General features: G+C 48.7%; 7 protein-coding genes across 7 annotated transcripts; 5 read left to right on the top strand and 2 right to left on the bottom strand.

Moving 5' to 3' along the window:
* The first annotated feature begins 11 nt into the window (after positions 1 to 11).
* Positions 12 to 2,711, top strand: EDB91DRAFT_1107470 (EAP30/Vps36 family-domain-containing protein). The gene is made up of 6 exons (XM_041317509.1): positions 12 to 290; positions 351 to 514; positions 576 to 1,308; positions 1,363 to 1,465; positions 1,529 to 2,044; positions 2,103 to 2,711. The coding sequence occupies exons 2-6, from the start codon at positions 402 to 404 to the stop codon at positions 2,474 to 2,476; spliced, it is 1,839 nt and encodes a 612-aa protein (XP_041181749.1). The 5' UTR covers positions 12 to 290; positions 351 to 401; the 3' UTR covers positions 2,477 to 2,711.
* Positions 2,712 to 4,805: 2,094 nt separating this feature from the next.
* On the top strand, positions 4,806 to 8,329 carry EDB91DRAFT_1217122 (STE like transcription factor-domain-containing protein). Its single transcript, XM_041320845.1, has 4 exons — positions 4,806 to 5,022; positions 5,077 to 5,851; positions 5,901 to 5,971; positions 6,023 to 8,329. Exons 2-4 carry the CDS (start codon positions 5,132 to 5,134, stop codon positions 7,878 to 7,880), a joined length of 2,649 nt encoding a protein of 882 aa, XP_041181748.1. The 5' UTR covers positions 4,806 to 5,022; positions 5,077 to 5,131; the 3' UTR covers positions 7,881 to 8,329.
* Positions 8,330 to 8,511: 182 nt separating this feature from the next.
* On the top strand, positions 8,512 to 9,130 carry EDB91DRAFT_1234998 (thioredoxin-like protein; the record flags this gene model as incomplete). The annotated part of the gene is made up of 3 exons (XM_041321270.1): positions 8,512 to 8,538; positions 8,594 to 8,610; positions 8,671 to 9,130. 3 exons carry the CDS (start codon positions 8,512 to 8,514, stop codon positions 9,128 to 9,130), a joined length of 504 nt encoding a protein of 167 aa, XP_041181747.1.
* A 227-nt stretch (positions 9,131 to 9,357) lies between these two features.
* Positions 9,358 to 9,974, bottom strand: EDB91DRAFT_1244022 (uncharacterized protein; the record flags this gene model as incomplete). Its single annotated transcript, XM_041322364.1, has 2 exons — positions 9,358 to 9,837; positions 9,900 to 9,974. 2 exons carry the CDS (start codon positions 9,972 to 9,974, stop codon positions 9,358 to 9,360), a joined length of 555 nt encoding a protein of 184 aa, XP_041181746.1.
* A 2,096-nt stretch (positions 9,975 to 12,070) lies between these two features.
* Positions 12,071 to 15,098, top strand: EDB91DRAFT_1078472 (uncharacterized protein; the record flags this gene model as incomplete). Its single annotated transcript, XM_041315024.1, has 3 exons — positions 12,071 to 12,506; positions 12,555 to 13,134; positions 13,181 to 15,098. 3 exons carry the CDS (start codon positions 12,071 to 12,073, stop codon positions 15,096 to 15,098), a joined length of 2,934 nt encoding a protein of 977 aa, XP_041181745.1.
* A 148-nt stretch (positions 15,099 to 15,246) lies between these two features.
* EDB91DRAFT_1303595 (glycosyltransferase family 35 protein) lies at positions 15,247 to 19,507 on the bottom strand (the record flags this gene model as incomplete). Its single annotated transcript, XM_041325008.1, has 29 exons — positions 15,247 to 15,504; positions 15,568 to 15,650; positions 15,699 to 15,757; positions 15,814 to 15,964; positions 16,026 to 16,073; positions 16,125 to 16,347; positions 16,397 to 16,413; positions 16,461 to 16,551; positions 16,602 to 16,634; positions 16,689 to 16,706; positions 16,759 to 16,989; positions 17,041 to 17,066; positions 17,116 to 17,138; positions 17,193 to 17,257; positions 17,312 to 17,340; positions 17,392 to 17,436; positions 17,485 to 17,544; positions 17,598 to 17,611; positions 17,661 to 17,683; positions 17,724 to 17,748; positions 17,800 to 17,849; positions 17,904 to 18,029; positions 18,079 to 18,101; positions 18,152 to 18,262; positions 18,317 to 18,400; positions 18,458 to 19,052; positions 19,108 to 19,232; positions 19,284 to 19,376; positions 19,435 to 19,507. 29 exons carry the CDS (start codon positions 19,505 to 19,507, stop codon positions 15,424 to 15,426), a joined length of 2,625 nt encoding a protein of 874 aa, XP_041181744.1. The 3' UTR covers positions 15,247 to 15,423.
* A 4,325-nt stretch (positions 19,508 to 23,832) lies between these two features.
* Positions 23,833 to 24,472, top strand: EDB91DRAFT_1244018 (uncharacterized protein; the record flags this gene model as incomplete). The annotated part of the gene is made up of 3 exons (XM_041322363.1): positions 23,833 to 23,885; positions 23,947 to 24,269; positions 24,330 to 24,472. The coding sequence occupies 3 exons, from the start codon at positions 23,833 to 23,835 to the stop codon at positions 24,470 to 24,472; spliced, it is 519 nt and encodes a 172-aa protein (XP_041181743.1).
* Positions 24,473 to 27,999: the final 3,527 nt, after the last annotated feature.

The raw sequence follows: 27,999 nt of genomic DNA, 5'->3' as shown, positions 1-27,999 counted from the left end.
TATGTGTACATAAATGTCTTCTCGAGCTCCTCTGAGTCATTAGTATCGACAATACCCGGTTCTGGGTCCATACACTAAGCACTCGACGCTACATATCTGCGTCAATTCTATGCAGACGTCCTAAACTCTTGACAAAATCTCGAATACACAGCACGGAGAGACGCTCAGGGACTGTAACCAACCTTCGCCACAGTAACGAACTTCTGCAACTAGTCGAATGCATCGAATTGAGAGAACATTGAGCCCATTCATAAAGAGGAGCGACCTCTTCTATCTTTAGAGTGCAAGCGGTAAGCTGTGTAGTTGCATTCCGATATCATATGAGCCTTCATCTTTATCCCCGTCAACAGTCTTTGTTCTGCTACTTGGTCTTCTGATTCAAATTACATTGGTCGGTGCTCATGGCACTTCGGCGGTACACAGTGTCAATCGATGGTACCATTCCAGTCTCCGCACTCCTCTATGGCGATGAAGAACTTCTGGCATCCCAGGATGGCGTAGGTATCTATGATGGGTGCGTGTACTTTCTCTGTTCGACCTGGCACACTGGCTTCTGTGTTCATATCGCCAATTAGTCTACAGAAAGCTCCCAACCACCAGTTAGGTTCTGTTCACGCCTCAACGCATCGCCTATTCTTCGTTCATTCACAGAACCCTGCACTGTTTTCTTTCACTATGGATCTTCTCCACGTGTTACGGACGACTTACTACACCGGTCTGTTCAAGTCTTCGCCGAAGGTCTCACTCTTCCTGGACGCCGATACTGCTTTAACTTTGAACACAACATCCGGGCATGGAGCAGAAGTATCCGAGAGCTGGGAGTGCGAAGTTTGCAGCCATCGCAATCCTCCAGGTTTGAGCCCAACCGCAGCTCGAATATGTGCTTTATGTGGTGTGCCGCGCAGCGCATTTGCAGGCTCAACGGCGTCGGAGCCATCCTCTCACAGTAAATCCTCGTTCCCTTTCCTTTCCGACTCTCCATATACTTCTCTATCTTCCTCGAGTTCTCCAGGACCTTTATCACCTCCATCAACGAATGATAATTCCGATGGAATCACTTGTCCTGCATGTACCTTCCTTAATCACCCATCTTTGCGTGCCTGCGAAATATGCACGACACCACTTCCCAATATTGATCACGCTGGGAATACGAGGGGGGCAAAGTCTGCCCCCCCATCTAGACCAGTTTCACCCGTAGGAGACAGTCTCGATCCTGCAAATCTCCTCATCAAATTAAGCTTCCGCAAGGGCGGCGACAAATTATTTTACAACGTGCTCAGGCGCGCACTTAAATCTCAGACTTGGGAGGCAAGCATGACATCATCCTTCCAAGCTGAATATTACTAATTGCATAACGATCAGGGCAAGCGGATTGGTCAGACCGCGAGGAGCGGGGCTTCTAGCCTTTCCGCTCCAAGCTCTAATTATGGGCCAACGCCTATTGCCATGCGTCGCTCTGGAATAGGTATGGAATGCAACTTTATCTTGTGGGTACTGCCAACACTGACATTGATTACTGGTTATTAAGACGGAATCTTGCGTAACGTAGAAGAATCAGCCCAGAATACAAACACGGATCTGAACGATGCCCTGAAAGACTTAGAAGCGTTAATGATGAAAGCAAAGAGTCTTGTTCACCTTGCGGGGGAGCTAAACGAGAAACTCACTGCATCTTCTACGACAATCACCACTTCAACGCTTACTTCTCCTTTTTTGATGGTTTCTTCCCCATCAGCGCCAGGCACTCAACCACCGAGTTTATTTTCAACAACCACGCTTGTCCCCTCGACTGAGCCCGAATCAGCCAAATTTATACGCTCTTCACTTGCGCAACTAGGTTTACAAATGTCTAATGCTCCCGTCACGCTGGATATGATCAGGGACGAACGAAGATGGATAGAGGAACTGGCGCGGGAACTGGCGGGAGTGTTGCAAGGGTCACCCGACGATATTCCCGGACAGAAATCGATCGGAATGATGAAAGAACGGGGGATTATTGGGCTGGATGAGGTTTGGGGCGGGTGGAATCGCGCTCGCGGCGTAGGTAAGGAAACCTCCTCGACACTGCCCAAGTGAGCTCCTGAACGCACACATTTGCGCAGCTTTAATTCCACCATCGACTTTTCTACAAGTATTACCCCAGCTGCCAGCATATACGTCACCACCTATCCGCAGTAGAGTGTTCAAATCAGGTTTATCTGTCCTACACACTCCGCCGTACACGCATGCTTCTTTCACCGCCCGAATGATAGGCTATCTTGCCATGTCTGGTGCGATGACGACAAGCCACGTCGCCCACGAGGAAAATATCACGATCGGACTTGCAGATGAAATGATCGCTGCCGTTGAAGCTGATGGTGTGATTTGCCGAGATGATGAAAGATCGGCAATCAAAGGTGGTGGAAGTGGGACTGCATCAGAAGTTAGGTGGTCGAGGAACCTCTTTTCGGAGCATGTTTGGGATGGTCAGTTGTGAAGATGCTTACTTCAGAGTTTACAGTTAGCCCCGTCAATATCAAACAAGTTATTGTCGGTTTGTGGGCGTTGCGGTCCATTCTTAGGAACAGCTCGGGGAGCTCGGAGACCTGGGAAAACAATACCTGTTTGCGATCTTAGTTCCGTCGACGTAAACAAATGACAATGGAAGCTCTGACATTGTAATTGTAAGGGAATAATTCAATTTCTGGTTCAAATGGTTTTCAAACTTGCACATATTAATGAATTATACTAGTTATGGTGTGTTTGGCAAAAGCTTCAGAAACAAACAAACACCCGATCGATCGACTGATTACCTTTTTGGGCGTCTCAACACCCTAACATCAATTGCAATTAGCCATCACACATGACTCAGTACATTGCTGCGATTATGCACCACAGGACGGGAAAGCCTCGGTGAGGCCTATTCTTCTTTCGAATCACCGATTGTCTCGCAAATTACGTATGCTATCATCTCTGAGCTCGCTTCTGGATTGATGTCATCCCGTAAATGAAAGACAACAGGATGTACAGACAACCACCGCGGTGCTCTGAGCGAAACTAAAATCAAGGTTACGCTGTCAGTTCTCAATTATCGACCTATCGCAAGGCTTATCAGTGCGTCCCTATTGTGAGTTTCCCGGTGACATCGGTCTATAGTAGTTGTGGCATATCGTTTCCGCTACCTTCGTAGCACGAATATACTATCAAGCTGCACCTCGTTTGCGGAGTACGGAATTCATCAGGCTACGGGAAATGTTTACACTGATTGTCGTGGCCCGGCGGCATCTCAGAAGGTAGGGACGGTTTATGGGCAAATCAATCCACGCTTAGGGAGCGGGTGATGTCCCTGAGGAAATAGCCCCTTCTGCTCCTCATGTTCGTCGGACAACGTAAATGTGTACGCGCCCGCCGAAAGCGGTGTCTCATAGAGGCTTCCATACTTCGGTTCGTCGGCGGAACGAGTGTGTCTCTTCAACGCGCCCACAGTTTCGACAGATGAGTACTTCACGTTTTCGCTTGATATATGATTTTTCAGGCCCAAACATTCTGCTGCACGATGACTTCACGTTCACTCTTGATATATGGTTCAGGCCCAAACATTCTGCTGCGACGTCGAGATCACGTCGACCGTTAGTTCCTTTCAGTTTGTAGCAACCGACTCCATTTCAGTTCTGAACTCACAGCCTCATAACAAAGGCGGCATGACGAGCAACTACCTTTTGATCACCAGTGGCGCAAGTCAACTGCAATCATCTTTCGAAACGTGCAGTTAGCCGCGGCCTCCGTGACTGCTCCCAATTGTGGCCCAGGATTAGTTCGAGTTTGAAAATAACTCCTTACTTCGGGCTATTCGGCGATGAGGGCCCTGTTCCATGTCGTGGACACGGCGGGAGAAAAAGGATTGATGGCGCGTATTACCTCGTCGACCCGCTCTCAGAGGATCAATACTCGACAAAGTGGTTTTGATGACGAGATGTTGTTGTTCTCTTATTAAGGTAACGAGATAATTTGAGTCTGAGTTTGCGATGAAATTAACAAGAGTCTCGTACAATGTAGTATATTGTAGGTCCCGCCATCACCATGATGGGATGTGCCACCGGACCCACTGGAGTGTTTAATCTGAACTGAGCGACAGAGTTCAAGAAGGTGCGATGATCAAGGTGATCGGACCGCTGGTACCCTCGGGTCGGGTCGGGCTCATGCCTTGATAGGGAGTCTTCGATCCGGGCCCCTTCAAGGTGTCCGGATTATGGCTTATGTATTAATTTGCGGTACCAAAGGATCAGTAATTGAATATGGGTCGCTTGACGGTCTTATGATACAATTATGATGCAAGCTCACATGGAATAAGAGATCACATCAGAGGATGAACAAGATCATCCCGCGAAGTGTGCATAAACGGCGAATACAAGCGAAGGAGATCGTTAGGCAGGGTCATATTCAAATCAGCCCATCAGCTTAGCCTGAAGATGGGGACCACCGCAATTTGGTGAGCTTATCAAAGTAACACGAGTTGTTCGGCACTTACGAGATATTTTTCCGCGGTGTAACTTCCAGGAATGATCGTGATGATCTTAAGATTCAGAGCACAGCCGTGTTGGGTTGTTCCTCGTAGTTCCATTCGAGAGCGCTTCTGGTATTGTTCGGATGCGAGATGGCTGCTAGGTTAATGCTCGCTAGCTTGTGTATACGTACGTCCAAGTTAACAAAAGACAACGAAGGCGATGCGAAGTTGGGAAGTTGAGTAAATTTAGATGATTAAGTAAGCAACCCTCAGTGAGTGTAACCCCGGCATCTTGACCAACGGCGCTCATAACCCTTTCCAATGTAAACGATTGCACCCAATGATTTCATTTCTGGATTGCCCCGGCCCCATATCCATATTTTTTGCCGTCATGATATAATTCTTCCGGAGCACACGCAAATGGATCACCCTTCCTCCCTTTATAATTGCATATCATCATCTAATCGGTCATCGCATCCATCCCCCCCTTCCAGCTTTAAGCCTTGACCTCTACCTGCTTCTGTTTCTTGATTCAAGTAGTGCGTGACATTATCTTGAACTCGAAATATGTCTTGCTCACCGTCATACCTTAGCCCTGCTCACTGAGCAGACTAATTGTCTTCAGTTTACGACCACTCCACTGATATCATGGGCCATTATCTACCAATGTTTGATTCTTCACTCAACACAGGCGCCGCAGGGTTCACTTCACCATCGAACTCTGCTTCTTCTTCTCCTTCTCTTTTGAATACCCACCCCGATGCCCATCTAATGCAGGCGCCAGATCAACGCGCAATGAATTCCATCGCTATGCCATCAAGAGGATCACCAATAATGCATAGCAATGGTTCCTCCCAACGAACTACACCTTCCTTCCAACCTCGTACGCCTTACGCTACTGATCGTACCCCTGCACACGGTCAATCTACCTTTGTCCCTCGCTTTAATCCATCAGCCATCGGGTTAAGTACATGCAAAAATTTGTCGAGGCCTTTGACCGTGCAGGAGCAAGAAAATCTCCTTCATCTGGACAACCTCAAGTATTTTCTCGCTACTGCGCCTTCGCGGTGGTCATCGACCGCTTCTGGTTCAGCAAAAAACGATTCATTTCCCATAGACTCCTCCGGCCATCCAGGCGCTTCACATCCCTCTATGAACCGTTTCCTTCTCCCTTCTTCGGAATATGTCACCTGTATCTCGTGGAATAATCGTTACCATATAACGGGCACAGACATTGTCCGTGCGCTAGTCTTCCGCTTTGAGGCATTCGGGAGACCCGTCAGGAATATGAAAAAGTTCGAGGAAGGTATTTTCAGCGATCTGCGAAATCTAAAGCCCGGAGTTGATGCCTGCCTGGAGGACCCCAAGGTTGGTACCGTCCAGATTTTCCCATGATGCACCATCTCATGCACACTAGTCACCATTTTTGGATCTTCTTTTCAAGTATCAGTGCATACGCACGCAGAAGAAGCAAAAGGTGTTCTATTGGTATGTACCCTCATCATTGTCTGGAATATTGTAGCTCACTCTCGTCGAAAGGTACGCGGTACCTCACGACCGCCTTTTCCTGGATGCCCTCGAACGCGATTTGAAACGCGAAAAGATGGATTGTGAACCGACCACTGTCATCGTTGGTGAACCTGCCCTCTCGTTTACGTACGAGTCGCAGCGTAGCCTTTACGAACAATTCAGCAAGGCACAGAGCACCGTGGAAGCCGGCGGCGACGTCATCAGAAGTTTTGACGGATCCCAAATGGATGGGAAACGTGACACACGCGGATCAACACCGACGATTTCACGTGCGGTGGCCATGCATAACTCTAACTCGGGGGAGTTGCATCTTAGTAACTGTCGCATTGATGGCGGAGGCGTCGCGCATCTTCCCTCAGCACTGCATGGTCCCGATATGGCGTACCTGCCCCTTTCTATTTTCGAGGGTTCTCCCACCTATAAACAACGCCGCAAAAAGCCAGTCAGCCGACCGAATGTGGTCACGCGCAGTAATTCAGAAGAGAGTAACCATACTCACATTCCCGCATACGACGTCGGTGTTGGCTATGGACCTAGTGATTCCGGCATGACGGCAGCTGATATGTTCTCCTCTCAAGCGAGGGGTGAACAAGACGTTAGCGTGAGACGCACGAAGGCTATGCTACAAGCGCATGATAACGCGATATGGTCTAGTGCGCCGCAACTCCCTTCAGCGCAGTCTTCTGTCACCCTCCAAAATGGATCGGTGCCAGCCTTCGCGCAGTCATCAATCAAGGAACCCGTGCAATCTCATCTCCATCCCTTTTCGGATAATTCTTCGCTACCTGCATTCCCTTCTAATGTTGATCCTACCGCCGCCGGAATGACCTCGAGGGTATTCGTTTGCCCCCTCTACTCGTGTGGCCGCCTGTTTAAGCGCATGGAGCACTTAAAGAGGCACGTCCGCACGCACACTATGGAACGGCCATTCGTGTGTGACCGTTGCAACAAGCGCTTCTCTCGGTCGGATAATCTCAACCAGCATCTTCGTATTCACGCACGTACGGAAGGAGCTGACTCAGCTTCCGTTGATGTTGCACTCGATGCTGATATGGAAAACGAGGATGCAGATGACGGCGATGTTGCTTTTTCTGCGGCTTTCTCCTTTGCAGAGGGTGGCTTACATATGGAGACGTGTGAAATGGAACTGCAAGGCCAGGTGCAAGACGTGCAAGGCGATGAAGAGGGTCTAGTTGCATTGTCTGGAGTTTCCTTTGGCATGGAAACCGACCCCAGCTCAGACGGTGGGCTCGGTAACAGCTATTTCTTGCAAAGCGTTACTGGGAACCACTCCGGGTACGTTGAGTCATCGGAGATGACCTGGGCAAGTCCTTTTGTGGGCTCTCCGTCGTTGGCTGCAACATGTAACGGAGAACCGGTTATGGGGTCTCTTTCAAGTTCGTCTCATAGACAGGATTTTGCCCTGGACAACATGTCTCTCCACCGATCTGTTGTAACGCCCTCAGAGGTTGGACCTCACAGACGTCACAGAAGCGCAACACCATCTCATTTACGCTCGCATTCTGTATCCAGCAACTCCAGCCGAAACTATCATCCCTATGCAGCATCTCACTCGCGCGCCAGTTCAAACCACTCCAGCCCATCCGTTCTCTCACAGTCTCTTGATAGTTTGGTTCCCTCCCATGCCATGTCTTCTGGTGACGCCTTCAGAGCCACACAGCCGCGTTCATTCTCAGCGCCTTCCTTGAGTCCGAGCCAAGACTTGCATGGAGCGCTTGACATCGCCGGCCTCAACTTCGATGGCATCTTCTCCAACGCTATGGCGCTATTTTCAGAATCTGGTGCCTTTGAGCTTTCGCACGCATACCCTGACCCCATCTTCGAATCAAACACATTGTCAATCTAGACGCCTGAGTCGGAATACCGTATACTTCTTGTTTGTCATCATAATTCACCTTTACTCATTTTTTCTACCTATAAATGTATCGATAATTCTATTTATCACTCACGACCTAGTACATACTATATACCACCAGGATTTCGTATTGTTATTGGGCTCTGTGGACTTGATGTACAGGTCGACTGTCACGTCCCCCGAGTCCTCGCTTACGAGCCTCATGTGTGCCATTTTCTTGTATCACATATATGATTTGATCACGACTACTTCACTCTACTTCACTATTACCGATCCTGCTTGAGATATCTATATGCATGGGGCTACGCGTAGCTTGTCGATATTCCAATTTCCGTCACTATCGATATTGTCAGTGCAACAATTAATCAACTACTTCGGGCTCATGAACTCTCCGAGCTGATTATTCCATTCTGTCTGCACCATCTGCTGGCGACGAGTTGATGCGCTCATCCAGCTTGATAGGATTGATAGATCATAGAATTTATATATCCGCCCGTGCTTCCATTTTGAATATGAATTTCAACGAAAGGCAGTGCGTGGGGGGTGCTGACTAAGCCCCCATACTTACCAAGGGAAACCTCTTGACAGGAGCGTCAACTCCAACTTGAGCCACCATTCCAAAATGTTCACTGGATTCAAACGGTCACTGGTGAGTGCCCGAAATTACTTGAAGCTCTCTTTGATGAGCTTACCATCAACCATAGCCTCAAATCTCCATCTTGTGTGCACAATCTGTCAATCGTGAGGAAACCTGAGAGAGCTGAATATATCTTTCATACAGTCACCACCCTTCATCGCCACCATCAATCCAGGCGCTTGCGCTACTGCGGAATGCACTCTCTTCACCTTACCCCCCTGGGAAGCCATCTGCTCCGCCACTTGAGTTTGATTTAGAAGTCGTCGACACAAAACCTCCGACCCCTGACCAGTTGAAGACTATTCTTTCTTACATTACTACCCCAGCGAGATCTACTGCACCCCCTGCATTGTCTACGTTTTTATCAGCGCACCCGGCATCGCCTGGGCCTGGAGAACAGCCACAGAGTGTGAAAGGTATCGTGAGTCTTGTGGAGCAGAATCCCAATGTGTTCAAATGGCCCGTCGTCGTGGATTGGGTTGGTGGCCGTGCTAGTGTAGGGGACGTTGAAGGCGTGAAGGACATCTTGGAAGCTATCAGACAACAGAGGGATGGGGAAGTGAAAAAGGAGGAAGTAGATCAGCCCAAAGGCTGGTTCTCATAAAGGACACGAAACTGACATATCTTAGGCCCGTATCACCGTCCCGAGTTTGCAATGACTATATTACAGGATTTGCAGCTGCACGATGGAAGGAACCGGTTTGGTATATATAATAAAGTAAAAAGGTAGCAACATATGTATGTAGATAACCAATGAAGGAAGCGTTTCGCAAAGAAATTACTGGTATATCCTCCAATGCGCCATCATCGTTCCCTTCATCCTCTGCCCAGCTATGAGGTGTTTCCATACGCTATACCTATCCCCTGACTACTCAGGGTCGAAGTGGGTGTTGAGGATGTGGTCGTCGACCGTCCAGCCGTTGGCTGGGCTGCAGTAGGGGTATCAGTCGCTGGAGCTGCCCCACCAGAGGCGGCTGAAGAAGTTGGTTGAACGCCAGGGATAGTGGTGCTCGCAGCGTTGGTACTCGTGGTCGAGCTGTGCTTTCCAACAGTCCCACCGACAGCACCACCAATCACAGCTCCCAGAACGACAACAACGATAACGAAGATGGTGATGATGCCATTGCGTCTCCGCCAAAAGGATTTAGTGGGAGGTGAGGCATTCGTAACAGCTCCAGGAACGACTTTTTCCTGTGAGTTGCTTTCGACGTCTGTATCACGATGGGTTATTTGTGGGGGAGGCGTTTGGAGTGGTTGGGTAGATAAGGGACGGTTAGGACGGTCGTCGAGTAAATCAACGTTGTAGCCTTCCTAGAAATCAAAACACGTTTTAGTGGGTGACGAATTGGGATGGGTGAGCTGGTGCTGCATACCTGCCTCTGCGCCCTCGTCGCTGCGGGGGCTTCATCGAGTAGGTTCTGGTCATATCCTCCATTCTGAGACGACATGATGCTTCTCGAGGACGTTGGTGATAGCAGGAGGTCACATAGAAAATAGGCGCCTGCGATTTGCTTGTAATTACTGAACAGCCTTACGGCGTGCCTATCATTGCCATTCAAGTTGGTGCCTGCCAGCTGTGTCTTGGCCAATACATTCGAGTCTCGACAAACGAATAACACAAAACACTACAGATCTCACAATCATCTTGTACAGTGTGCAGTGCGATACCCTGTACCGTGCACGGGACTGTCATACACCTCATGGTTAACTTTCCCTTTGATTTGTGACCGGCTTTGCCGTTTGGAATTTTTTAAGGGTCGGGCTTGCGCAATGCAGTACTACATCAGCTGCCACGGCCCACGAAGCAGCATGGTTAGCTCCTCGCCACTTTATCCTCGAAGTGACCTAGTTGTACATTGTTGCGAGATAGGCTTAGGGTATTTAATCAGATAACCGCCGTTGTTGCTTGATTGTGCATGATAGTGCTCCAATCAAGAGTGCTCACTGCAAAGAATCATGAAGGATACAATGTTATTCGAAATAGTACTTCATTATTGAGGATAGTCATCTGATGCGGTGCGTGTCTGGCAAAGTTTCGAGCACCCAGAGAACCTGATGAGTCTAAAGTGGCTAGCGTCGATGCTCACAACCCGCAGTATTACTCAAGAAGCAGCCCTGGCATTTTACGAAACGATTTGGTTCGAATACATGTGATGAGGTCAATCGTTCCATGGCTACTTATGTATGATGCCCGTGTCCTGGACCCACAAATCGACTTATCAGCGTGCAAAGAGCTGTTGGGGAGCTTACGCCTTATGCTGCAGCACGAACTCGGTAACTTAGTATCATTTTGCCCCAATAGGTTAGGGTATAACAAGACATACCAAATAATTGCCAGAAACTGCCGGTCTTCCTGACGGAAGCGCACCCTCTTGCTCATCTATTACGGCACATGTGAATCCAAGTGGCGGAGAGAGGTCACTAAAATGAAGGGAAATCACCGGTTATCGCGCATATATGGTTTGACGCAAACCTTCAGTGTCGGTGAACAATCATGTAGGCCAGCTTGGTATATACAAAGAACTTCACTACTGCGGGATAGCAGCGGTGGAAATAACATGTCGCGGGATACAGGTGAATCACCGCGAATGCATCTGAAAGTCATGTACCTGACCCTGCACGACGAGACGAGAGGACATCATCTTCCGGGAATTTCCAAAGATACCTAATGATAAATTGCTGTAGTCTTACTAAGTTGTCGACACACTCATGCATTATGACGGAACCGCGGTTCTGTTGCTTCTGGGACGGGTTTTGAAACGAGGGTGATTCAGCCCGTCTGTAGCCTATAGGTCAATATGAATAGGTGATTTGCGAATCTGCGGATCCGCGCAACAAAAGCTTGCCTTTCAAAAGGTCATGATGACAAGCACTTAACGAGCGTAGATTTAAATTCTTTAACGCTGGCAGTCCACCAGTCCCAGCGGTTCGCCAGAATTAATCTTCAGGATGTGTGCGATGAGGTGCCCGGTGCCGGGTCACTAAGCACTTATGGCAGATTTGAATCTGCTGCAGAAGCGGAAGTCAAATTCGTCACCATATGTGGGCGGAGTGTACCTCGTAAGTAGTTGTCCAGCGTTCACGTCGCTTATGGATGAGCTTGTCAATGATGATAGCGGGCGGCTGAAGGATGCCGTTTTGGATTCCATTTGGGTGAACACCTACTGACGCCAGTTCAACCACCGTCAGCCTGATCACTGTTCATAAGATAGGGTAATACTTTATAGCATGACGGGGTCCTTGCAGTGGCCCTGCCAAGTTTGCGGTTGTTGATCGGTCGGGCACGTGAGGCCACGTGGGCTCGCGGTGAAAGATTTTGAGAAGGACGGTTTTCGCCGTCGGTTTCGCGAAGGAGATATCATTGAGGAGCTGCCATACGCGCTGTCTAACACGACAAGCGTTTATCACTCTGGCGCAACTCAACAACGCGAAATTTGTGAGTTTTGCTAATTTGGTCTCGAACTCGAACTCCTAATCATGGTCTGTATTGTAACCATCCAGGTCATTCGGTTCTCTCGTTGAGACCTAAGCGCCAGGTTACACCATGCCCTCGTTCTTGAACAAGGTCTTTGGCCGAAAGACGGGCGACGACAAGGACCAACCCAAACTTTCTCAGGACTCCGCAGACCTTGGTTTACTTGACGGAAAATACGAGGCTGTTTCTCCATTGACCTTTCCAGCTTCCAATTTTGCCACCTTGTCAAAGGCTCAGACGGGCAAAGATCACGCAGGATTCTCTTTATTTAGGCCTAAATCCCGTATTGGCTCCACTCCCTCTTCACACAGGCGCAACGAGAACCTCCCCCAACTGTCACTCCAGCTGCCGAGTCTGAAAGACAATACAGAGTCTCTTGGCGTTTTCGAGGTTGACCCTGAGTCTCAAAGGATTTTTGATGACTCTGTCATCGGTGCAAAGCTTTTGAATCCTTCGGAAGCTCTCATACTAGTTCGAGCATGTGCCCAGACCATCACTGAACGAGGTAGGTTAACTGACATGTAAACTATTTCATGTTAATGACCATCGTCAGGTCTGGAAACTCTCGGAATCATGCACCCTCATTGGCATTCCGCGTCACCCGACATTCAACGAAAACTGATTTCGCTTTTCATCCATTCTTTGGCTCCTAAAAGCCGCATAACCACTCTCTCTCCAACGCCCGCCGCAGCAATCTCCGCCTTTGAGACTGAGCTTGAGTACACGCGCTCTCCCCACGACGTTGCAGCTGTCCTCCGTTGGGGCCTGCGTCACCTTGTGCTTGAAAACAACTCTTTCGGCAAGAATGTCTCTGCACCTGAATGGGCGTGGTACAAGTCCTTTTTTGATGCCGAAAAAGAGGCGTCGTACCCACACAAGAGTTTCACAGAGTTGCTCCTCCCCCAGCTCCCTCAAGCGCACATTGAGTTGCTTCTTGCGACAGTTGACATCATATCCGCATTAGCTTCGCATGCTGAAGCGAACAGCATCTCTGGTAGCAAGCTTTCCAAATTTTTGGGCTTATGGTTGCTCACCGCGACGAGGACTGAGCCAACCGATAACTGGACCACGTTTTATGCTCGTTGGGAGCGCGCTGGTAGGATCCTTGAGCATCTGTTCCTTTCACGAATCAGGTATGTACGCTGTATGAAGCCTGGGCCGCGTCTCACCGTAGCACAGGGAGGAGAGCTTCAATTCTAGACTGCCCACCCGACTTCAGGAACTTGTCAAGCACTATCCGTATTCGAGAGGCTCACGCGCCGCTGAAGAGGATCTCCTTCCCCATCCCCTTTTCTCCACGCGTACCTGCAGTGTCCTATTCGTACGCGTAGAGACCCTTCTGTCAGAGACTGCAACACAGCCCAAAGCATCTCCCGTTCGCCTGCTCGTTGATGCATTCAACCTATCTTCCGAAGGCGAAACGTTTGAGCAAGTTGAGTTGTGGAACGCGCTCAAGACTGCTGCCACCGAAACTGCCTCTACGTCCACGGCAACTGGTGGTCAAGAAGGCCCATATTTCGGACGGGTATTTGTGGATGAGACGATCCATCTCCTCGCGTCTATATCTCGTAATTCATCGTCTCCACTGATGTCTCCGGCACTTGAAGTTGCATCCCCGGTGCCCAGACGCTCTTCACCTTTCAGCAAGATTCTGGAACGTACCAAGGATCAAGCTGCCCACGGCAACGGCAACGGTAACGGCGCAATGTCCCCCATCTCGTCGATCGCCTCGCCAATCATCCACGACTGGGCACAATTTTCTACGAGCGGCTTCGGTGAGACGAGCGCAACTACCCCCCTCGCTGCAACGCTCCTCGATACAGACGTTGAGATTACTGAGCCGGTCGTGTCCCCCAAGTCGAGCAAGAAATGGGGAAGGTCACGCTCGAGCCAGCGCTCTGCAGACTCCCCGCAAGAAACGAGCACCAAAGAACCCGCAGCCATCAGTACCAAGCTTGCCGGCGTACACATGGCGCAGGTCGACGAGGCATTCATTGATTTCTGGTCTGACGCCATCGCAGACCCAATCACGGAGAACTGGCCCTCATTCGTTATCTGTGGGCTTAAGCCGCTCCATGCGAACGAGGCTGTGAATTGGCTCATCATCGAGCAGACGTATGTACGCCAGCAGTCCCCACGGCCTCGCGCAACGTCTCCCGAACGTCGCGGCCGTACGTCACCCCGCCCGTCGTTCCGCTCGGATATTTCTGGCACGTTCGCAGCTACGAGGAAGCGATTGAGCTTTTTCAGTGGGGGCAGCAAGTCGAATTTATCGGGGAAGAAGGGTATATTTGGAAAGTCACCCAAGGTTGGAGAGCTTGGTGAGATGTTGCCTGAGGAGGAGGAAAGACCTGAGACGCCGAAGGCTATGACGAGCAGGAGGAGGGGTCTAGGACTGGGCGTCGCTGCTGCTGCAGTTGGTGCAGTCGCCGCAGAGACTGTTCGGCCCCCTGCACCTTCACAGGAACCTGTCGTAGCCGCACCTACAATCCCGCAGCCTCAGCAGGACAACACTGTACCAGGGCTACAGGAAGAAGCCATTGTCGAAGAAGCCATTCCTCCTGCACGTACCTTTGAGACTAGCGAGCCCGCCGCACTCATAGTCGTCCCCGATGAATCTGTCCTGGAGTCTGAAGTTACGCTTGTTGAGGGATCTGTCTCACAATCCGAGCCAGCGCCTGCTGAAGAGGAGCTGCCTGCCGGAGAACCAGAGGTCGTGCCCACAGCGCCTGAGCCTACACAAGATATCGAGCACATTGTTGAAACGTCGGCGTCGGATAACGCCCCCCCTGCACCCGAGTTGCCCATCGCATCAGAAGATCAGATCTCTATCGTTGAGGAATCACCCGCTGAGGAGCCTGTTGACGAGAGCGTCGTAGAAAATTCAACACCCGAGGTCGAGGATACAGAGGTTACTACTCAAGAAGCTTCTGCACCTGTTTCTGAGGCTGAGGCCACTCAGCCCGAAGTCTCAGAAGAAGACCTCGTTGATCTTACTCAAGCAGCTGAACCTGCAGATGATCAGTCAAAGCTCACCGAATGTACTAACGGCGCAGCATCCATTGAACCGTCATTGTCCGCCGATGCACAGGATTGATGCGGATGTTCCAGAAGAGCCTCCATCAAACTGAGGTCGTCGTTGAAGATTCATCGTGATTACCCTTCTTGATTGGTTTTACTATTTATCGTTTCATGTTTGATCATTGGTCGCGAAACCTCCTACTGTCCTTTGTCATTTGCTATCCCCTCTGCACCCATATCTCTTTCGCTACTCCCCATCCCATTAATCCACATTTACTGTCTCATGCAGGATTGAAGATATCGCATTGTCCCACTTTATCATACCTATCATTCGGATTGACATACGCCCACACACGGCTTCACCATTTCTCCTTTACATCACATATGCCTCCCTCAGATGCTTACTCGACCTTGGTGCTTTCAATGTTCCAGTACTCCTGTGCGTAATCTTGGATCGCTCGATCAGAGCTGAATTTCCCCATCTGTTCCAAATTGTGGATTACTCAAAGTTCGCCTTTGTTATATCTTTTATGAAAAACCCATACCTTGGCAGTGGTCCTGATACTCTTCTTAATCCACTCTGTTCGGTCACTATAGGCTTCGTCCACCATACGAAGAGCCTCGATGTCTGAAAAGGGTCATCAGAGAACGCCACACCACACAGCAGGATGCTCACAGGAATCAAAATCATCCGTAATGAGATAGTAATCTCCCTGACGAATCGTGTTGAGCAGCCTATTGTCAAAGAACTAAGTGAACCTCGTGCTTTTACTTGTTAGAGCATTACTTACGGCTCGTACACGCCCCTGTCGCCAAACAACCCCGAGGAGATTTCATTAAGAACCCGAGTAAGAGCAGGTGACTTCTGCTCCACCGGAATGGGGTGGTATGTGTGTTGGTAACGAAGGCCTTCCACCGCGGGTGTCAGATGACCAAAGAAGACTGCGCCGAAAGAGTAGTAAGTCTGTAGCGCATGCAACGAACGTGTAAGACTGCTACGCACAGACATTGCTAGGGCCAACTTCCTCCGCGATCTCGATGTTTGCCCCGTCTAGTCGATCATTCAGATCCGTCGTGCACTGATCAACTGTACATTACGTACCAACAGTGCCCAGCAAAAGCCCACCGTTCAAGCAGAACTTCATGTTAGACGTGCCGGAGGCCTCGGTACCCGCGGTGGAGATGTGCTGGCTGATGTCCGAAGATGGGATAAGGACTTCGGCCAAGGTGACCGAGTAGTCTGGTAAGAAGAAGACGTTCAAGTAGTCCTTTACGTCAGGATCAGCATTGACCACGCGAGCGACGTTGACGATCAAGCGGATGGTCTAGAAGCTTGTCAGTATCGCGAAGGTGCGTCACACTCGTCGAACCAACCAGCTTGGCGATATAATCTAAACCCCGATAAGCTCGATGGAATTGACAATGTGCAGACACTTACATCCTGGGGCAGCTTTGCCTGCGAAGAAGACGTTTCGCGGGATTACCTTCTTCCTCTCCTGAGGAGTCATAGATTTCAGGATGAGGTAGCGCTAAGAAAGTTGAGCGCAAAAATTCGACAAACGCTATTAATGATGCTCACATGAATGACACCGAGTATATTGAGAGTTTGGCGCTAAAAAGGGCTGATATATCACAGCTCGATGGCATAAATCACCTGTCTGCGCACCTTATACTCGTGCAGCCGCTGAAATAATGATAAGGCTAGTACCGCAACATGATGAATATGTCCGACTGACCTTGATTTGGACGTCGAACAAGGCTTTAGTATTGACCTTAAGACCTAGATTAACTTGCACGTAATGAGCAAGCCTCTCCTTGTTAGCTTGCTTTACAGCTGCCCAGTCTTCCCTGAAGTCCTCGTCCTCGACAAAATCGAGAAGACCCTCGAGTTTAGTGAGGTCTTTGAGCCATACGCTCTTCTCTATGTCCAGGGTCTCAGTGATGAGCTTGCTGAGCCCGGGGTTGCACTGATATGAGTGACTTAGCGATGCTGTACCCATTTCGAGATAGTCACGTACCTGGTCTAGCCACCGACGAGGAGTGACTTGGAAAAATGATGAGAAGGACAGATGCATCAAGAGTACGGTACTCACTCCCATTAGTCACGTTTCCAAACCTTCCGCGCAAACCACAGTCAGCGACTGCTAATTCAGCTGCAAAATGAACGTACTTGCTGACTCCATAGAAATCTACGAAATCCTTCAAAATAGTTGTCTGAACCAGTTCGCTGTGCAGCTGTAAAAGTGATGTTCCTAAATATTCAGATGATGGATACTCAGGCAGACTTACCTCGGCTACGCCGTTGACTTTGCGACTGCCTACACATACACATATCAGTAGGAATATGAAAAACAGTCCTCGAAACTCACCAATACATGCCAAATGAGCCATGCGAACGTTCTGAGGAATACTCTCTGAGGAAATACTTAAGCCGTGATTCTTTGTGCGCAGCATCACAATACCTTCGATCAATGACATCCGTGCAAGTCGTTCCCTGTCTCGAGGGAACTTCCGTTCCACAGCTATTGAAAAGATCAGTCGCGCGCTCGATACGATACGATACTGTCTTTCTTACACTGCAAGAATAACCTGTGGTCCGGTATTTAGTTCAGCATCAAAGACAAAAATTGTTACTGACATATTCTGAAATCCATCCAACGCCTCTTAGCGAAGAGCTTCAGTCATCGAACAGAAGACTCACGATATCAAAGATGATTTGCATGTGCCTAGAGATAGGAGTTTAACGCTACCACACCTTTGCAATACACGAAACTCACCTTGGCAAAAGATGTTGCATCAGGGGTACAGGCCACGTCTCAAGCGCTTCCTATCGTCGATATCGTAAACGTCCACCATGAGAACTAGTATTATCTGGACTTACCGGGAGGACAGTATGATTGGTGAAGAAAAAAGTCTCCGTAACAATACCCCAAGCAGCATTCCATGGAACATCTTCTTCATCAACAAGGAGTCGCATGAGCTCGGGAACAGCGAGTGTTGGGTGCGTCTTCAATAAAGTCAGTACTCGGTAAGTGCACATCCATATATCAACTTACATCGTTCAACTGGATCGAGACATCTATAGCAAATATGAGCATTTACAATTGAGAACGAACTGGGTTCACGCACATTGGGGGAACTCTGTGATGGGCCTTCCGAGGTTTTTGAACCGGCGCATGATGTCCGCGAGACTGGCTGCAGTCCAGAAGTACTGCTGCTTCAGGCGAAGTTCCTTTCCAACTTCAAACAGACTCTAAATGAGTAGCAACGCTGGATACCGTTGGGGGTACTCACAAGTAGTGTGGTCGTTGGGATACAAGACCGATGTGATCGCCGCTGCGCTATTCGAAGACTCGACAGCACGTTCATAGTCCCCAGCTACAGTCAACATTCATCAGTCAAGCAGAAGACGCAACAATGTCGCTGCAAACACACCGTTGAAACTGTTCAGATCAAAGCCCCTCTTCGGTTTATTCTCCCACAAACGGAGATTATTAGTGTTGCGCGTGTTACAGCCGGGGATGGGGATATCATAAGCGACCGCCAGAACCTCCTGACCTCCCTCCCAAACGGCGCGACCGCTTCCATCGTTCAAGCGTTCTGCAGAGCCGTGGAACCGCACTTCGTAGGTGACATCGATGCGAGGGAGCTCCCATGGGTTCGAATTCTCCAGCCAGGGATCAGGCGCTTCCAGCTGCTGCCCGTCGGGTGAGATAAGCTGCTGGAAGATGCCATACCTGTAGCGCAGGCCGTAGCCCCATACCGGGAGTTCCTGAGATGCGGAAGAGTCGAGGTAGCATGCGGCAAGACGCCCGAGGCCGCCGTTGCCAAGTCCGGCATCACGTTCCTGCGCTAGGAGATCTTCCATATTGAAGCCGAGTTGCTCCACTCCCTCCGTGTATTGCTGTTTGAGGCCTAGATTGAGGAGGGCGTTGTCAAGCGCACGGCCCATGAGAAATTCAAGAGATAAGTAGTACGCCCGCTTTCCTGCGGTGCGGGAGTAGAGCAGTTGTGTTTCGTTCCAGTTGATCTGTGCATCGGCGATTAGTTGTGTGGGTGGAGAGATATGAGATAAGGGGACGTACGATCAGATTATCGCGGACGGAGAGAGCTGCAGCCTGGTAAGCTCCCAAATCGTCGATCTCGTGTGGTTGGCGAGCCAGAGACGTTTGGACATGGCTGACGATCGACTTGGTGATGGATGGTATGCCTGTGGGGGGTGGTTGAGGCGAAGCATGAACTGGGTGTTCTGATTACCTACCTGTATCAAGGCTTCTCAGCCCATCCTTCCAGACCTTCTCATCGCCTCGAGGCCACTTTTCCTTGCCTTCGATGTCCTTCTCTGGCAGATATCCTGTTTGGAGTTAAAATCACCTATCTCATCGAGGAAACATCGGAAGAATCGGGCTTACCAGTAAGTGTCCTGACATGTCTGCGGCGGCGTTGAACCTTTCCGATGGCAGTGGTATCAAGCACGGATGTCATATCTAGACACGACGAAGGTAGAAATTGTATTTGATGAGATAGGGAAGGAAAGCTTTAAGTAGTGGAGTTATAAAGGAATAGGACGTCACAGTATCAAGTCTCGACCACGGTTGTTTTTGCGGAAAGAGGGGCTTCGCTACATCTGGATGAACCTGTGACGTGTCTTCCAGTTTCCGCCGAGCGGGACTACAATATTGTAAGCCCAAATGATCTTTTACATACTAAGCACGACGTGCATAATAGACTTCGGAATGAGCTCGCAGACGAGGAGAAAGTAGTAAGAGGACTCACCGAGGTCACCATGGCCCACCAGCGAGCTATACATATCTTCCAAACTGCCTCAGAGTATTTGCCTCAGGCTATTCGCAATTTCGCAAGCACACGCTGAGCGCTGAGAGGTATAACCCATTTGTGCACGAATGACCCCTCGATAAGAACCACTGTAAAGTCAAAAATAAAACCGCTCCGCTGTAAGACTGCTGATGTGCTGACGAGTCAACAGTGAACACAACAAAGCTGTACTTCGAATCCGACCTCATTCCCGCGCGCAAGTACTAGTACGTACAGAATCAACGCATATGATTACCGTAACCACCACGAAGGACGCAGAACAACAACATTATTTGAACACTGAAACAACACAACTCCAGGTAAGATCAAGGAATAAATACACTAGTAGCTGACTATCACATGCCCCGCGGTGCTTTTTCAACGAGCCCCCGTGCCGACCAAAGGTTATTGCTTCGAGTGGCGAACACTGAAACGGCACGACTCCAAGTACATCGCCTTAAAATATCTCGGAAGCGCTTCATGAAGGTCCTGGATAAATTTGCAGTCAAAATCATGCAAAAGGTCAAGAAACCCACGACATACATCTCGTCTACAGCGCGCTGTGATGAAGGAATATCAGTGAGTAATGCTGTTGAAGAGACCTGATGCAACAGGATGAGTTGTCAGTGTGATTGAGGATGAACTTTTGTATTCAAGCTTACATTGTCTGACAGAAGGTCATCGAGGCCAGCTTCTGAAAAGGTAGCGCAGTTCACCTTGTTTTCATGGTAGAGGGGCAGGCCGATGGACTGATTTGTTCCGAGGTCCCATAGTTGCGCTGTCTTGCCTAGGCCTGATACACTTGCGAGAATGCGCTCATTCGGAGATATCGCAGGGTCGGTGTCGGGTATTATCTGTCCACCACACCGGCGAATGACACATACTTCCACTACTGGAGGCTTTACAGGGGCACGGGAAGGTATGAATCACATGATTTTGGCTGGGAAATATCACCCGATGAGCGCTGGACTATTTCAGCTCTTCCCACCAAAAGTTGTTTAAATACCATCACTTACTCAGAGGAGTATGACCAACACACAGAAAGAGTGCTTGAGGAATGGAAGCTGCAACGGACAGGACATTTAATTCAATGTAGGGTCAGGAGGAAGCTCACTATTTAAGTCATTTGTAGGTCCATATTTCATGCTGTGTCCTCGTGAGCCCAGGCTGTGCAAATCAACGCCCAAGTCTCGTTTTTCTCACCGAGCACTTTGTTCATTTCTACATGCAGCATTACGTCTCACACAAGTCGTTCGCCATCCTGAGTCCCCGCTCTTGGTATCTATCCCCTCATGCTGCACGCGATCTGTTTTCCAAGAGTCCTACAGGATGACCATATTGGTTCGCGCTCTTCTATCCAACCATTATTCTTGACGTCCTACGCGAGTTCTGGTCAAGGTCTTGTCGCCGTACTAGCCGAATACGAATCACCGGTCATCTCCTGTCTGTTGCAACTTCAGGTCCCCATAACCAGGGGAATGTCTGTGCGGTGCCTGTGGCACGGACACCATGGGCCCAACTTGCCATCTACTGAGTAGATGTTTTCACCTGCGATACCACATTTCGGTTGCTTTGTGGAACTTCAATTGTGGGTTGTGCTTACTGAATGCAATAAAATTATCCAACGGATCGTTCCCATCAGTGTATGAGTGAAGGAAATGACGACCTGAAATATGTACGTATCATCAATTTAGCATCACACTTCGTAACTTGATGCTGGCTGTTACCACCAGTGTTAGCCATGCATATAAGTTTCCTTGCAGTGTCAAATGTGAACATCAGTCAGTTGCAGTTGATCAGGGTCATAAGATTGATATGTTCCCGTCCAACTATAAAGTGCTAAATGTCTGCGGGAGGCAATTGGAGGTGACGTCGACTCGATGGAGGATTGAAAGTACAGAACACGGCAGGGAGGGTCTCGGGGACATTATATTCTTGTGCATATCATCTCTACGGGCAAGGTAGACCAATCTACGGAGAACAGGAAGCTCAAACGGTGGAACACATAAGCTTGTTCCGGTGAATCTTCTGTCATTTTCCTTTAACAGGTCCCCGTCAGGGAACTAGAATTTCAACTGTTCAAATAACGATAACGATATCCTACGATGATTTGTGCGTTGCCGTATCGCTGGGGGATATGACGTCTGTGATATTTATTTGGTCACGAGCCTGATGTTTGCATAAAAGAGATATGTATGTCCTATGAAGTGTGCCGTAGTGTCTACGTAGGGGCAATAAACAAATATGATTTTTTCAAAAGAAAACGGTAGCGGAACATGTAACAAGTATAACATACAGTGCCATCAATGGTAGAGCGCAGAAGAGCCATAGAGACCGGGATGAGACAACAGATAATGTCGGTGATGCACGAAAACCGCAATGTTTCTTCCCTAATGTCGACCCTCTGTGTACTCAACAGACACACAAGTAACCCTGAGCAAGAAACGAGTCCACCATCCGGCCTGTCTTACGGTGATGTCAGGACGTGGCATTGTTCCTGCTGCCCCCACAGAACCAACGGCTGCGAAAGATGTCGAGGGAGAGGCAGTGGCTGGTGGTTGCTGCGTGACATGAGCAACAGGAGGTCTAGGGGATGTGGCAGGTGGTTTCTTCCCTCTTGCGTGATAGTTCCTCTGGGTTGAAATGAGACAATGATAAAGAACAGAGAAAGAAAAAAAGCGCACACGCTTGGGGGCTGCTTCCTGTACATAGCTTATCGGTGCGCGAGTACGACGGTCATGTCGCCTATTATTATAGGAGAGGTACGAGCGCGAGGTAGAGAACTAACAAGCACATAAGCACTTTTCAATTACAAATACAGGTCACGTACATCAGCAGCATCTCGTGCATCAAAGGACCTTGGGGGTACTATTCGACGAGTGTCTTCGATTTGCGGTGCTCGTGGTTGCGTAACATCAGCCTAAGATGCAGGTACTCAAAAGCGATGAATTTGCTAAGAAACACACCACATACATCCGACACTTTTTTTTTGATAGCATTCTGCGACAAACGAAGATCAATGAGTAACTTGAAGGTTTCTGAAGAGACTCGATGCAACATACCCCCTGGAAGGATGAGCAGACTCATTGTCAGTGTGATGAGATTGAAGAAACACATCCAAACTTACATTTTCTGACAGGAGGTCGTCGAGGCCAGCTTCTCTGACGATAGCAGAGACATCCCATGTGTATAAGTGGTGGTCATCACAAACAGTGGTGAGTAACTTTCCGTCCGCAGAAAAGGACGTAGATGTCACTCTGTCCTCATGATTGAGGGGTGATCCAATGGGCTGATTATTTTCGAAGTTGTTGAGAGGTGATCCGTCAGAGCACCGAGCCGGTTCCAGATAAATATATCTAACTGTTCCAGTTCTATGTACCTTAGCTGCCAGTGTCACTGGACGTCATCCACCCTAGTTACTGACCATTTTCTCTTTTCTATTTAAGGATGGCTAGACGCTATACTCGCACCTCAGTCTTTCTACCATTGACTGAGGTGCGCATACCATTCATATTATACTATACATGATACTTACTAGCGGTCCTACAGACTCACGCTACCTTAGGTTAGTTTACACGAATAGAGTCTTTCTACCATTGACTGAGACTCACGCTACCTTAGTTCTCGCTCTTTAACAAGCTGCGACGGAGTGGAGGTTTTCTTCGATGCGGAATCAAGTCGGGAGGGAGGTTTACAGGTGCGTCTTTTATGCTGTGCAGATCAAGCGCTCAAGTCTTGTGATTGTTTTTTTTGGTGATACGCAGTTTCTTTATTTCCACCGACCTTTATTGTCGCCGCATGTCAGTAGTCCAATCCATCATCGCACCTTGCACCTGCCTCAGGTGTCTGAGATATGGGCGACGAGCACGACCCGGCGGACTAGTTATCACATCTTGTTGTTTTTTTTTTTTAACGTAAAAATGGGAAAGAAAAAAAAACAACAACAAGTGATACGATGGAATGCTTGGCAGGCCCTATTCTCGACTTCATCCACTATGGCTACCAAGACTGCCACTAATTCACCCCCTTCATATGATGCAATTTCTACGTCTGTATCAGCAAATTCTGTCCAATGCAGACGATCCCTATTTCCTTTTCTACAATCGAAGCGGAAACGCGCCACAGTTCTATCTCGCATCCGTAAAATTGTCTCCTCCCGATTTCCCCCCTTCATCTGTGGCCCGAATTATCATCTCCTGCGCTGATGCTTTCTCAGCAGCAGAGTTCTCCAACCTCGTGCAAAAACCCAATATTGAGGGTCGCACCGCACTGTATTGGGCAATTATGGATCACCGGCGAGAAGCTCTTTCGGTGTTGACTCTATTCATTTCTAAATTTTCGCGCGTCCGCTCTTTCGACTTGCGCCTCGCGTGCATGACAGTAAACGACCGCGCATTGTTCACGCAACTGAATTTGGGAGGCAAAATTAATTGTAAGTGCACGGTACTTAATTCCCCGAGAGCGCGCTGATTCATTCGTCGTTTACCATCAGCCAAGGATGAGCCTTTGAGATGCTGTTTGGGTTGTCGCCCAGATGAGATCCAAGTTCAACAAGGGGATGGACTGGGCGAGAACCACTTCGTTGCTTCTTTCCGCTTCAGGATATTCCAAAAGCGCATGCGCATTGCACAATAATTGGGCGTAGAATTTGTTGCTCGGGGTACGTGGTTCACATATTCCTCATGCTGATACTGATACGAACATGGCAATCCCTACAGGACATATATAGATGTTGAGCTTTTATATGGGCTGGGCGGCATGTAGCACGTTGCATATCGTCTTTCCGAGCATAGCTTTCCAGTGCATCCAAAATACTGTATTCGTGATAGAGGCCCACAGAGGGTCGCCTGGCTGTACGACCCCGGAACCTCTAAGACTCTCAATGGGATTTTTATCGCGCACGCTTGTGATAGGCGACGAGTAGGTTTATTGTTGCGACTCTCGAAGTGACCCACTGTGAGGTGTCCACAGCACACATTCCCTCTCGCTGATTCCATGCGGAAGCGGATTTCGAAGGTAAGGGCTCCTGTGTACTTCTGTCGTAACTAAAATTCTGTTCCATCCCGAACGGCCTGCCTGGTGTGGAGACCCGTGTTCCATTCCTGTTATCCGGCGGCATCCTCTCTAGACCCATCTCCCCACAAAAGTTCGTCGAGGTAACATCGACTAACCCTGCTAAGCTATACGGATTGAAGAAAAAGGGCAGCATCGGCCCTGGTTTCCATGCTGATCTGGCACTAATACAGTACCCGCAAGCAATCCAGCCATTCAACCTCACGAATGAGATGCTGCACCATGTTATCGACTATATGAATTGAGTTCAAGAACTGGCCGAGGTACACGATCATCCATGGTAAATTCGATGTACTCCGTAGTTGAACTATGTACTTCCAAATTGATTGGAAGTCGAGAGAATACGGATAAGATGGGCGAACCTCCCACGTCACAATCATAATCAGCCTGGGAGAATGATAATAAACCAATGTCGAGGGTAGGAGAACAATTTGTGATGTCACATGCGTCATGCATCCAGATCTATATCGTGTTTGAGATGTTCCTCGATTTATTCGCACTCTCAAAAGCACACTGGTGTCCTGCCGAATGGTGAAGTTCGAGTGTTCCTGACACTAGCTCCTTCCTTCTGAACTTTTCTTGTACATTCATGCAAAAACGTTCGCAAGTTGAGTAACATGAGTGTCGCCACTGAATTCATGAGGGTGATTTTCTGATGTTATTCAAAAGTCTGGTCGAGGCAGCAGGAAACTTTGTCCTGGAGTAAGCATACTATCGACCAACTCCGCAAAAAACTTCATACTATCGTGCGATCAACCACTGTACCAATGCAGAGGCAGAAACACGACTCACTGTCCCAACATGTTCAGTCTATCTCCCCATTCGCATGACATACAGATCCGGAAGGCTATTGGTACAAGGCGCAAAGGATGAGTCATGGGGTTGAATCCCGGATATAAAGCCAATGACTCATACTCACATGCGATACACAATGAAAACCTGAGCAGCATGTTACGCCGGGCGCCGATTTCCCACAAGCCCTGTTTTGAGTCACGCATGCACTGACAGACATAGATGTTGTCCAAGCAGTTACAACAGCGAGGATGAATGAGAAACGCATGACTTGTGCTAGGTGATATGAGATGGGGATCTCGAATGATAGCTCTGATACTGCCAGTAGGAAGACGGCTGCTTTTATGTCCTAGGCCCGGGTCAGCAAATCACTTTGCTTCTGTGGGTTCTGTACATTTCTGTACAGTTCTGTACAGAACCCACATCGGAGTCTCACAGAGCTCCACAGTGCAAAGTATTTTGCTGATTAGTAGAACATTCCCTTCACCAAGTACTCGGTTCTATCAGGATGGTTGAGCCCCGCGGATTTTAGGCAGAGAGTTCAGGCAGAACCTGCGAGAGGTTCGGCGGAAAAACAACTTGAACATGTGGACTGCAAACGTATGAACTTTGTTCATTCTGTAGGCAATGTCGAGAATACCGTCCACGTGTCAATGGCGATTGAACGTGTAGTCATGAAGAAGGCAAAGGTGGATTCTGAGACCTAGCGCTTCGTGGCGTACTACATGGTCCCCTGGCGACGGAGAGAGGTTCTCAGACGTAGGTCTTCCGTGGAGCCAATGTTATGGAAAAACCATCTGCCTCGGATCTATACACAGATACAAAGGGGTACTCGACGTCCTTTATCCATAGATAGACCCTTAGAGCTAGGTAGAGGGCATCCAAATTTGCCCGAGCTGCGACCGAGTTAATACGGAAGATCCGACCGTTGGCAACACAGGAGAGCAGTACTTACTTGACGGTTATCTGCATATAATGAGGTAGTACACAAGAAAACCCCCTTCTCCTAACAACACCCCAAAACTGAATTCAATGAAAACACACCTAAAATGCTGAGCATAGCTCGCAGTCTCAGAGGAGCCTTCAAGGTCCGCGCCACGCAGGAGGTGTTCTCGTACGCTGAGCTATCTGTATATTTTGGCTTAATATTGTTGTTTAGTGGGTTGGGAAGTTGGTAGGAATCATTGATGCGTAGAATGCTGGTATGGTGTGCAGAACTGTACAGAACCCACAGAGTCTCACAGAGCTCCACAGTGCAAAGTGTTTTGCTGATTAGTAGAAAATTCCCTTTGCCAAGCACTCGGTTCTATCAGGATGGTTGAGCCCGGCAGATTTTAGACAGAGAGTTCAGGCAGAACCTGTGACAGGAAAAACAATCTAGAACATGTAGACTGCAAACGTATGAACTTTGTTCACCCTGTAGGCAATGTCGAGAATACCGTCTACGTGTCAATGGCGATTAAATGTGTGGTCATGGAGAAGGCAAAGGTGGAATCTGAGACCTAGCACTTTCGTGGAGTACTACTAAGGTAGGGCCCTTGCAAAACCGACCAATATCACGTGACATTTGTGATGAAAGCGTGACAAAACACAGTTAGGATGATAACATGAGAGATTCATGCAGTAGAGAAAATCCGAGAGCAGTGGATCATAGAGCAGGCTATCTAGCATAGTTCACAGGAAGCAGAATTGTAAAAAAGTGGATGTAGAGCAAACTATGGACAATATATGTATGTGTGGCATACTTTGGGCAGAGTTTGTGCGCCACCGTTGGCCAGCCATTACATTTCTACTGCCGCATCAGTGGCTGTTGGTAAGATGGCCCCACAAAGCAAGAGGAACCGTGCAAGTATTGCAAACCTTCAACATGCATGTCAAGGTTTAAATCAACTTGAATATGAAGTCAACAAAGACTCAGAGAAGGTATGTTTGTTGTAATGGGCACTAGATGAAGTGAGAGAGAATAGCAACAATGAAACACTAGAGAGGCCAGATACTGGCGTTGATTCAATGAGGAATAATACAAAGCCCCAAGCACATATAAGTATCTGCTATGGTGATAATGTAAGGTGAAACTGTGAGCAGTAAGAGTGTCAATAAGATAACGAATCCATAATCATCTGAATGAGCTGGTCCATGCATGACGGAGTACATCGGCACAATTTTCAGTAGAGTAGAATGACCATGATCTAAATAGAATAACCGTGAGCTACGTATAGTGACCATGACCACGACATTTGTGACTACCTTTTCATGGTTCAGTGTTCGCAGATCTGACTGCAGAATCACTCTCTGTC

This window comes from Suillus paluster, assembly GCF_016628075.1.
Source record: "Suillus paluster strain FC165 chromosome Unknown EDB91scaffold_6, whole genome shotgun sequence".
Lineage (NCBI taxonomy): Eukaryota > Fungi > Basidiomycota > Agaricomycetes > Boletales > Suillaceae > Suillus > Suillus paluster.
The sequence above is the reverse complement of the archived record's forward strand: the minus strand, read 5'-3'. Positions and strand labels throughout refer to the sequence as shown.